Source organism: Apodemus sylvaticus, chromosome 7, assembly GCF_947179515.1.
Source record: "Apodemus sylvaticus chromosome 7, mApoSyl1.1, whole genome shotgun sequence".
Taxonomy (NCBI): Eukaryota; Metazoa; Chordata; class Mammalia; order Rodentia; family Muridae; genus Apodemus; species Apodemus sylvaticus.
The window spans coordinates 63,719,226-63,731,376 of record NC_067478.1 but is presented as its reverse complement, the minus strand read 5'-3'; the positions used below and the strand labels follow the sequence as shown (position 1 = coordinate 63,731,376).

Sequence of the window (12,151 nt, the reverse complement as noted above, 5' to 3'; positions counted from 1 at the left end):
TGATGTTACTTGTTCTTATTAAACAGTATTTAGAACACAGGAGACAATAGTGCATAAAATAAAAATCTAAGCATAAATTAATAAATGTAGTAAGTACTTGTTAAGTTTTGGGTTCTTTTTTTTTTTTTCAATTTGAAAACTTTTTAATTAGAGGCCAAACTTGTAAGAGGATATAGTGTTATTTTCTATTTCACCAGTTACTTTTTCTTTTATTGGATATTGTCTTTATTTAATTTTACCAGTTATTATACACACTTAAAATACTGTCACTAAAACAGATAATTTTTCATCTTTTTTGAGACTATTATCTGCTATTTATTCTTTCATGCTAAGTAAAATAGTTGTTTTTCTTTTTTTTTTAAGCTAGATTATTTGTAAAGTTTTGTGGACTCCTTAGTTCAAAATGAAGAATCCAGGGAGGATCTGGGACTCAAGGCCAAGAGAGAATTCACACTAGTCTGGGTTACATGAAAAACTGTCTCAAAACCAAAAAGTTAGGTATGGTGTTGGCTCATGCTAATAACTTCAACACTTTGGAGGGTTGCCACAGTATTTAAGCCAGTCTGGTGAAAGTGAAAGCTTATCCCCCAAATGAAAAAAAAAATTTAAATATGTATTAAGTATATATGTTAAATATAATATTTAAAAGCTGAATAAATTGTGGCTGGAGAATTGGCTGCTCTTCCAGAGGACCTAAGTGCAATTCCCAGCACCCATATGGTAACTCACACCATCCTTAACTACACTTCTGGGGATCTTAACACCTCCTTCTGGCCTTCACAGGCACACGTGGTAACAGAGCTACATGCAGGTAAACCAACCATACACAAATTTATAAAATTTAAAGAGTAAATTACATCATTGTTTTGAGACAAGGTTTCACTCTGCAGCTGATGCTTTCCTGGAACTCACTGTGTGTGAGCTTGTGGTCCTCCCGCATCCGCTGGGGATCACTCTATATTTGTTTTGTTTTTTGCCATAGTGGGACATGGATCAAGGGCCCCACACATGCTAGCAAGTGCTTAGCCCTCCAGGAACATATTGTTTTGAGACAATGCTTCACCAGGTTCTCTTTGTGACCCTTGCAGGCACTGAATGTAATTACCATACTCCTGCCTCAGCCATCAAAGCAGCTCAGTTCTGTATCACCAGGCTTAGCTTTCTTCTATTTCCTAACAGCCTCAAAATAGATATTAGAAGCTGCTCTGAAGCTCAAAAGGCTTTATCTGTGTGAAAGATGTTCATAGATGATTTAACTTTTAACTAGCATTTATCTTTACTGCCAAACAGTGTTGCAAAATGTACAGAAATATTTCCCTAGCTTTCAGGGATTTTTCACCTGAGGTTCACGGGTCCTTCAGGGGTCAATAGGTAGGATTCAGGTTTCCTAAACCTTATTTCCACTAATCTTTAACTGGAAAACAGCATTTTCTTTAATTATCAAAGTAGGCCATAAATCATAACAATCTTACAAGTGTCTGAATTTATCACCAGTCAGAATCACACATTTTCATATTACAGTCTGGGCTAGCTTGGACCTAAACATCTTGATTTTTTTTGCCCATTATTTTCTTTTTGAAAAATTATATTTTGTTTATTTGAGTGTGTGCAGGGGTGTGTATGTGCACATATATCATCATACTGTGTTTATGGAGGCCAGAGGACAATTGGAATAGTTTTTTGCCATGTTTCCTAGAGATTGAACCTCATGTACCATCTCACCAGCCCCTGTTTTAGCCTCTTGGGTGCTACAGTAGGCCTATTCCACCAAGCCTTAATTTTTTTGATTTTCTTTTTTAGCATAGTGTAGTGAATTTTCTTTGTTACTTATTTTATGGTATAATATTTAAAAAAATCTGAAATCTGTTCAAAAATTTACCAGAATATGTAAGTTTCATGGTACAAAAGAGAGTTAAACCCCCTGATAGTGTGCTGATTATCTTTTCTGAAGTGGTTTTGTGGTTCCTGAGTGGCCACTTTAGTACAATTTAGTACAATTGTTTTTGAAGTGCAGTCCCAAGGCAGTGGCATTGGCTACAGCATCAACCTAGGACCTTGTTAGAAGGTCATTCTTGGGTCCTGCCTTCAGCCTTCTGAAGAACCAGGGAAGAGTGCCTGTAGTGTTTTAACAAAATCACCAGGTAGTACTAAATGCATACTTGAGTTTGAAGACCATCAGTTTAGTGACTTGGCATCTTGTTCCTTGTCATAGCTTACAGCGTGTTAAAGCAGCACTGTAATACCATGCCAAAAGTTCCAGGAAAGAAATCCTCTACTTCAGAAGTTTAAATGACACATAAAGTATTTTTTCAAGTAATGTTTTTGTTTTTTTTGAGACAGGGTTTCTCAGTGTAACCAGCCCTGGCTATTCTGTAGACCAGACTAGCCTCAAACTCAAGAGGTCAGCCTGCCTCTGCTACCCGAATGCTGGGATTAAAGGCTTGCACCACCCTCCTGGCTCAGGTAGTGTTTTATATGGTGTTTTTAAGGTTGCATTGGTTTTTGTATTTAGAAACACTGTATGCTTAGACATACAAGTTCATGAGCTCATAAAAATAAAATTTAAAGAGTAAGTTTGCAATAAAATGAGAAGAAAAATAGTTTTTGGTTTTTTGAGACAGGGTCTTTCTGTATAGTTCTGGCTGTCCTAGAACTCACTCTGTAAAACAGGCTGTCCTTGAACTCAGAGATCCTCCTGCCTCTGCCTCCCAAGTTCTGGGATTAAAGGTATGGGCCACTACTGCCCTGCTGAAAATAGTTTCTTTCTTTTTTTTTTTTAAAGATTTATTTATTATTATATGTAAGAACGCTGTAGCTGTCTTCAGACACACCAGAAGAGAGCATCAGATCTCATTATAGATGGTTGTGAGCCACCATGTGGTTGCTGGGATTTGAACTCTGGACCTTCGGAAGAGCAGTCAGTGCTCTTAACCGCTGAGCCATCTCACCAGCCCAATAGTTTCTTAAAAATAACTGTTAACGTCTCCTCTACCAGTTTTTGGCTATTGTTACTTATTATCTTCTAACAGCATTTTGGTAAACTGTTAGAAAGCCACCATAAGTATTCATTATAGTCTCTTGGTTTATGTAAGGTTTTTAGCCTCATAGTACTGAAAGACATAGTTTTTTTTCCACAGTCCATAAAGGCTTTTTATTTATGCTTTACATTTAAAAGAAGAATCCCGGGATTTCCCTCCTGTATGTTTTTGTCTTGCCTGTTTTGGTCCATGATGCCAGCCGAGGTTGTCAGCACAGTGAAACCAAACTGCCGTGATGGACGCAGATTGTTCTGCCACTTCTCTAGGTCTTTTGAATTGAACATCTAATCTAGGGCTTATAACTCCACACTTGTTCAACCTTCCTGTGAGGTTCACAACGATCTTCCCAGCTTTGTTGTCGTCAGGGATCTCGAACTCTCCAGTGCAGCCGTGCCTCATCCTCACAGTTAGGAACTGAATGATGACTTGGGAGCACGGCCTGATGGGGACCTGGCCTTTGCCTCTCCTCTCAGCGCTGTTGATGCTGTTGAGAGCATCCACCAAAACATTCATTCGCACCATGGTGACAGCGAGGGAAGATAGCAGAAAGACATAGAATTTTTAATCAAAGGCCATTTACCTCTTTGTTCAATTTTAGTTTGTTCCCTGAAACCCAGCTAAAGGCAGGAGGACTGCACAAAGTTGTTGTCTGACCTCTACACCATGGCATGTGCACCCCCACATACACATCCTACACAGATACACGGTAATAATAAATGAAGAAAAAGGAAGAAAGTCAGATATGGTGGTATATATTTTTAATCCCAGGAGTCAGGAGGTATAGGCAAGGGAATCTCCAAGAGCCAAGTCCAGGTCAGCCTGGTTTCCATGCTGAGTTCCAGGTGAGTTAGTACTGCAAAGGGGGACTTAGCTTAAAAAGAAAAAGGTAAAGACAGCTCAAGAGCAACATTGATGTCCATCAAGAGAGGAAGTACAAATGTACTTCAAGCACATGTTAATCCCAGCACTGAAATAGGTGGATCTTGAGTTGGAGGCCAGCCTGGTTTACAGAACAGTTCCAGGACAGCAAGGACTGCACAGAGAAACCTTGTTTTAAAAAAACAAAAACAAATAATACTTTAAACATGGTTCCTTTTTCTATAAGACTTAATTCACTAAAGTATGTTTATTTTTTCTAAAGATTATTTTATGTATTTGAGTATACTGTAGCAGTATTGTTGGTTGTGGGCCATCATGTGGTTGCTGGGGATTTGAATTAAGGACCTCTGCTCACTCTGGTAGACCTTGGCTTGCTCCTGCCTAAAAATTTATTATATCTAAGTACACTGTAGCTGTCTTCAGATGCACCAGAAGAGGGCATCAGATCTCATTACAGATGGTTGTGAGCCACCATGTAACCACATGGGATTTGAACTCAGGACATTTGGAAGAGCAGTAAGTGCTCTAAACTGCTGAGTCATCTCTCCAGCCCAAGTATGCTTATTTATAATGGTGTTCTTTGTTTTAAAACCAGTATCCTTAGTCTAGGCTGGCTTCGAATTCATTATGTAGCAAAGGATAAACTTGAGTTGATCTTTCTGCCTCTTATCTCCCAAATGTGGAAAATGCCAGTGTATGCTATCATTTTAGTTTTTGGTTTTTTTTTTTTTTTTAAGATTTATTTATTTAATGCATAAAAGTACACTGTTGCTCTCTTCAGACACACCAGAAGTGGGCATTGAATCCCATTACAGACGGTGGTGAGCCACCATGTGGTTGCTGGGAATTGAACTTAGGACCTCTGGAAGAGCAGTCAGTGTTCTTAACCATTTCTCCCACCTTTTTGTTTTTTGTTTTTTTTTTTTTTTAAAACAGATTTTTTAAATTTACTTTTTGAATATTTTGCTTGCATGTATGTCTGTATCATATGTATGCAGTATCCTTGACCACCAGAAGTTTCAGATCCCCTGGAACTCAAGTTACAAATGATTCTTAGCTTTGAACTGGAAGTTAGTGCTTTTAACTCCTGAGGTATCTTTCTTCCCTTTCTTCTTGAAATATTCTCTCTCTCCCTCCCTCCCTCCCTCCCTCCCTCCCTCCCTCCCTCCCTCCCTCTCTCCCTACCCCCTCTCTCTCCCTTCCTCCCTCCCTCCCTCTCTCTCCCTCTCTCCCTCTGTGTGTGTGTGTGTGTGTGTGTGTCTGTCAGTCAGTCAGACTGCGTGTGAGTGTTAGGAGGTTTCCTCAGAGGCTAGAGGCTCTTCTGGAAGAGGAGCAAGTGCTCTTAACCACTGAGCCCTTGCTCTCTGGCCTTGTTTTTAGTTATTTGAAGCAGTCTTATATAGCTAGACTGACTTCAGACACAATATGAATCTGAGTATGACCTTGTACTGATCCTCTTGCATCACCTAAGTACTAGGATTACAAACCTGTGCTATGATTCTAGCCGGGTTTTATTTTTTCTCATTATATAGCCCAGGCTAATCTCCAGCTAGGAATTCTCCTGCCTAGTTTCCTGAGTGCTAGAATTGCAAGCTACAGGCATGTGCCACTCCATCCTTGCCTGGATTGGTGTGTGTGTGTGTGTGTTTCTGTGTATGTGTTTGTATTTTGTGTATTTGTTTGAGATGAGGTGTTAAGTAGTCCAAGCTGGCTTTGAACTATGTGCCAAAGACTGGGATTAAAAGTGTGTACCACTTAATACTAAACATTTTTAATTATTATAATTTGTATGTATCTGTGATGTGTGCTTATGGATTTATATGCTATAGCATATCTGTGGAGGCCAGAGGTTCCTTTCCTTTCCTTTCCTTTCCTTTCCTTTCCTTTCCTTTCCTTTCCTTTCCTTTCCTTTCCTTTCCTTTCCTGTCCTGTCCTGTCCTGTCCTCTGTCCTCTGTCCTCTGTCCTCTGTCCTCTTGTCCCTTCACCCATCTCTCTCCAGGAGCTCATGGCCGGCCTCTTACTCCTCTGCTTCTCTTCTCTCCTCTCCTCTCCTCTTCTCCCCTCCCTCCCCTCCCCTCCCCTCCTCTCCCCTCCCCTCCCCTCCCCTATCTTCCCCTCTCCCCTTGGCCTGTAGCTTTTCTGGGAAAGCTAGCATGTTTCAAGCTTTTTGTGTTCAGCTTTTATTTAGCAGGACTTTGTTTAAGACTTTATTTTATGTGGGTAAATGTACTTGGCTAAATGTATGCGTGCCATGTATGTGCCTAGTACTTGCAGAGAGCAGAGGAGGTTGCTGAGACTCTTGGACCTGTGGTTGCTAGGACTCAAACATATGTCCTCTGGGAGAGCAGCCAGTGTCCTTAACCACTGAGCCTCCTGGGAACTTATTGAGACATACCAGCATTTGGTATGAAAACTAATAGACTTCCTTCTCCCTCCAGGTATTTCTTGTGGGCGCATTCATGTGCCAATATTAGGAAGACTGGGGACCTTGGACACTCAGATTCTGCGCAGAGCTCCTCTAAGAACCTTTTCAGAAACACCAGCATACTTTGCCTCAAAAGATGGGGCAAACAAGGACGGCTCCGGAGATGGAAATAAGGTTAGTTTTGTCTTGTTAGCATCTATACGCTTCCTGTCTTTAAAGAGCTAAATATAATAGTAGTGTTATGTATTGTTAGTTTAAATGTGTTGTGTAGGAAATGTGAATTACATAAAATGATCTGAAGAATCTGAATTGATCTTATTTTGTATTCTGTCAGTTAGTTTTTTGTTTTTGTTTTTTTTTTTGAGGCAGTTTTCTTGTGACTTAGGCTGCCCTGCAAACCAAATCCAACCCCCTCCCCTCAAAAAAAGGAGCCTTGCCAAATAGTTGAACTCACTCTATAGACCAGGCTGGCTGTGCGCTCACAAAGAGGCACCTACCTCTTCCTCCCAAGAGCTAGGATTGAGATGTACACACCACAACCCAGTTTAAATCTTTATTTTAAAATTTTATGTGTATTGGCTTTTTTTTTTTTTTTTTTGCCTGCACAGCATATGTATGTATTGCCTGGGGAGGACAGAAGAGGGTATCAGATCCCTGGAACTGCAGTTATAGATAGTTGTGAGCTGCCATGTGGGTGCTGGGAATTGAAGCTCAACCCTATGGAAAAGTAGCCCTTCCTTCCTTCTTCCTTTCTTTTTTGGTTTTCTGAGACAGAATTTCTCTGTGTTGCCCTGGCTATCCTGGAACTCACTCTATGGTGCTAAGCTGGCCTCAAACTTTAAAAGATTGACCTGCCTCTACTTCCCAAGTGCTGTGATTAAAGGTGTCTACCAGCACCGCCCAGCAGCAGCCACTTCTCAAACACTCGCAGTTAGTGTATGGAAATGGATACCCTCATTCCATCCGACTAATTATGCCATTATTTAATCACAGTTTATACTTAGCCTATTAGAACTTTACTCTTTGCTTACTAAGTACAATAACTATATAACTATAATATAAATTAAGCACTGAATAAGCTAGGCTTGGTGGGCACTCAGGAGGCTAAAGTCAGGATCCCATTCCAGTGCTGCCTGGGTTACACAGCAGGCAGGGTTTACAGCCTTTCTCTGTGTAGCCCTGGCTGTCCTAGAGCTCGCTCTGTAGACCAGGCTGGCCTCAAACTCAGAAATTCGCCTGCCTTTGCCTCCCAGAGTGCTGGGATTACAGGCGTGCGCCACCACCTCCCAGCTTGGCAAGTCTTCTGATCCAACCTTTTAACCTTTTTTGTTTTTTAAGATTTATTTATTTATTTTATGAGTACACTATAGATGTACAGATGGTTGTGAGCCTTCATGTGGTTGCTGGGAATTGAATTTAGGACCTCTGCTCTCTCCTTTCAACCCCACTCCCTCTGGTCGACCCTGCTTGCTCCAGCACAAAGATTTATTTAATATAAATAAATACACTCTAGCTGTCTTCATACACACCAGAAGAGGGCGTCAGATCTCATTACAGATGGTTGTGAGCCACCATGTGGTTGCTGGGATTTGAACTCAGGACCTTCAGAAGAGCAGTCAAATGCTCTTAAACACTGAGCCATCTCTCCAGCTCCCTGATCCAACCTTTTGAGCACTGAGACTATAAGTATGAATCACCAGCCTGGATTATTCCTATACGTAACTTAAAAATCTCATTTAAAATGAGAATCATTAGCAGGGCAGTGGTGGTGCACACCTTTAGTCCCAGCACTTGTGAAGCAAGGGTAGATGGAAGGAACTCTGTCATTCGAAGCCACTTTAGTCTACAAATTATGCTCCAGGGCAGCTAGGAAATCTGTCTCGAAACACCAAAGAAATATGTGTCTGTGTGTGTATACTCCATACATTATATATTTTTAAAAAATACATTCTTTTAGCCATGCGGTGGTGGCACATGCCTCTAATCCCAGCACTTGGGAGGCAGAGGCAGGTGCATTTCTGAGTTCGAGGCCAGCCTAGTCTACAGAGTGAGTTCCAGGACAGCCAGGGCTACACAGGGAAACCCTGTCTTGAAAAACCAAAAAAACAAAAACAAAAAACATTTTTTTAAAAAAATGCTTTAGTCCGGGCGGTGGTGGCGCACACCTGTAATCCCAGCACTCTGGGAGGCAAAGGCAGGCGGATTTCTGAGTTCGAGGCCAGCCTGGTCTACAGAGGGAGTTCCAGGACAGCCACGGCTACACAGAGAAACCCTGTCTTGGAAAAACCAAATCCAAAAAACCAAAAAAAAAAAAAAAAATGCTTTAGATAAATACATAGTAACTAGGACTGATTTGATTTTTATGGTAGATCTTTTGTCATATATGTGAGTATTTATGTATGTATGTGAGTACACTGTCGCTGTCTTCAGACACTCCAGAAGAGGGCATCAGATCCCATTACAGATGGTTGTGAGCCACCATGTGGTTGCTGGGAATTGAACTCAGGGCCTCTGGAAGAGCAGTCAGCGCTCTTAACCACTGAGCCATCTTTCCAGCACGAAATTGTAAAATTTTAAGATTAATATAAATTGTTGTTTACATCTAAACTACATGAAACAAATGATTTATTTTTTTCTCTTTTGTGAACATTAGAAATCAGTGACTGAAGGAAGCAGTAAGAAGTCAGGCTCTGGGAACTCTGGGAAAGGTGGAAACCAGCTTCGCTGCCCTAAATGTGGCGACTTGTGCACACATGTAGAGACCTTTGTGTGTAAGTATTTTGATTTTCTTTCCTCTTTTGCTACAGGCCATTGACTATATAGAAATTATATATTATATAAACCAGAATTATTTTTGCCCTGACATTGTGATTCTCTAAATGTTCTAAAAACCTAAAAATTCCTAGGACTGGTAGTAGCACTTTATATTCTGAGAGGAAGAAAGAAAATATTTGCTTTATTTGCTTCAATATATTTGTTTCAGATTTGGATTTTGTGAGTTTTCCTGAGTATATTCATTGGACTGTAGAAAATCCAAGACTTATTTATACTATATTGCTATATTCTTCAAATACATTTGTCTTGGTTAGGGTTTTACAGCTGTGAGCAGACACGATGACCAAGGCAAGTCTTATAAAGGGCAACATTTAATTGGGGCTGGCTTATAGGTTCAGAGATCCAGTCCATTATCATCAAGGTGGGAGCATGGTAGCATCTAGGCAGGCATGGTGCAGGCAAAGCTGAGAGTTTTACATCTTCATCTGAAGGATGCTAGTGGAATATTGACTTCCAGGCAGGTCATAAGCCCACATCCACAGTGACACACCTACTCCAACAAGGCCACACCTTCTAATAGTGCCACTCCCTGGGCCAAGCATATACAAACCATCACAACTCTTAACTATTAAGTAACTATTAAGTAACTCATCTGCCAGGAAATCAGTCATTTATGTATTAAGGTAATTTCTTCTGGGCACTGATATCCCAGAAGTGAGAACTCTCAGTTTTAGGAAGTGTTTGGTGATTATTAATGGTTCAGGCTACTTCTGACAGTTCTCTGAACTGTAAGAGCAAAGTGCATTACATCAAATGACTCATTGCCTCTGTGCTTAGAGCTAATTATAATCAAGGGAAATTGCACTGTACCACGTGTCAGCCTTCCTGTGCCCATGAGAAGGTTTCTTTCTTTTTCTTTCCCCCTCCCATCTCCTTCCTTTATTCCTTTCATTTTTCTTTTCTTTTCTTTTCTCCTCCTCTCTCCTTCCTTTCTTTCCCCAGGTTTGAGAGAGTCTTGCTGTATACCCAACTGGCCTTGAGCTCCAAGAGCTCCTCCTCTAAGTACAGGGGTCACAGTCGTGCCTCACTGTACAGTTTAACTCTGATAGAAATACTTTAGTTACTTATTATTATATGTGAGTACACTGTAGCTGTCTCCAGACACTCCAGAAGAGGGGGTCAGATATCATTGTGGATGGTTGTGAGCCCCCATGTGGTTGCTGGGATTTGAACTCAGGACCTTCAGAAGAGCAGTCAGTGCTTTTAACTACTGAGCCATCTCTCCAGCCCCTAGTTCCATTTTTATAGTTTTGGGGAGCCTTTTTTGAGACAGAGTCTCTACATAGCTCCTATTGTCTTGGAATTTACTATGTAGACCAGCCTGGCCTTAAACACACATCTCTGCCTGCCTTTGCCTCTTAAGTGCTGGGACTAAAGGTGTGCATGCATCATTGGCCCTGCTCATAAAATAAATTTAAAGGGACTGGAGAGATGGCTTAGTGGTTAAGAGTACCGACTGTTCATCCAGAGGTCCTGAGTTCAATTCCTAGCAACCACATGATGGTTGTAATGGGATCTGAAGCCCTCTTCTGATGTGTCTAAAGACAGCTCCAGTGTACTCATACATAAAATAAATAAATCTTTAAAAAAATATTTTAAAGTAGCTCTACTGGACAGTTTGACTACAAGAAGTATTCTTAATGGGTTTACATAGTGAAAGAAAGAACCAATTAGAATAAATAGTAATTGGGATCGCCATAGAAAATGAGAGTGGTGGACCTGAATATGATATTTTCTAGACAAATCTGACATGATGAAGTAAAATCCTAGAGTCTGGGGATTTCTGTCCCCACTGTGTAAGAACACTGCCATTCTGACTCATTTTGTAGTTTTAATTTGTATCTTGCCGGTGCCGTGTGTGTGTGTGTGTGTGTGTGTGTGTGTGTGTATATATAAAATGTCTAGTATCGTTTCGCCATTCATGAGTGGCTAGATGACCATGTGAAGACTTTGTTCATTTCTAAGTGAGGTCCATATGTATTCTAGGTACTAATCCTAAGTCCAGGTGCTTGCATCACAGTTCTTCTAAATACAGTATAGCATGAGTCAGCAAACATTTGCTGGAAAAGGCCAAACAGTCAAAACAACAACAAAAAAATGTGGCCGGGCGGTGGTGGCGCACGCCTGTAGTCCCAGCACTCTGAGAGGCAGAGGCAGGTGGATTTCTGAGTTTGAGGCCAGCCTGGTCTACAGAGTGAGTTCCAGGACAGCCAGGGATATACTGAGAAACCCTGGCTCAAAAAAACCAAATCCCCCCCACCCCCCAAAAAAATGTGAAAAGCTGGGCAGTGGTGGTACGTGCCTTTAATCCCAGCACTTGGGAGTCAGAGGCAGGTGGATTTCTGAGTTTGAGGCCTGCCTGATCTACAGAATGAGTTCCAGGACCACCAGGCTATATAGATAAATCATGTCTTGAAACAAACAAACAAACAAACAAACAAAAAAGGCCAAACAGTAACTATTTCAGGGTTGTGGGCCATGTGGCCTCTTGCAGCTATTGTAGTCTGCATTTGTGTCAGTACTCTCCTTGTTTCTGTGACACAGTACTGACAGAACAACTTAAAAAGAGGAAGTTTTTATTTTGGCTCAAAGTTGCAGAACATTACTTGGCCTTGTGTACTTGGACAAGAACACAGTGCCATAGGAATGTGTGATGGAAAAGAACGGTTCATTTCATGGCCCAGAAACAGAAAGGGAGTGCCAGCAGCCTACTGGCTTTCTCCCTTTCCTCTTCCATAAAAGTTTTCATTACATTACCTTCATTTATTTATGTGTGTGTGGTGGGGGTTGTGGGGGGACGGGCGCTTGACACACAATATCTCAAGGACAATTTGAAGGAGGTAGTTCTCCACTTTTATGTGGCACCCAGGGATCAAACTCAGTCGTCAATCGTGGCAGCATGCACTTCGACCTTCTGGGTCACCTCACTGGCCCACTTTCCCCCTGTTGTTCTGCCCAGGCCTTCAGCCCATG

The 12,151-nt window shown here is 41.2% G+C and overlaps 1 protein-coding gene across 2 annotated transcripts in view; it reads left to right on the top strand.

Annotated features, from left to right (window-relative positions):
* Clpx (caseinolytic mitochondrial matrix peptidase chaperone subunit X) overlaps positions 1 to 12,151 on the top strand; it is a 39,765-nt gene that overhangs the window by 2,483 nt on the left and 25,131 nt on the right. For both annotated transcript variants that reach the window (XM_052188014.1, XM_052188013.1), the window contains exons 2-3: positions 6,357 to 6,517; positions 8,997 to 9,114. In XM_052188014.1, the coding sequence (XP_052043974.1) occupies positions 6,357 to 6,517; positions 8,997 to 9,114 (279 nt within the window). The remainder of the gene's footprint in view (positions 1 to 6,356; positions 6,518 to 8,996; positions 9,115 to 12,151) is intronic.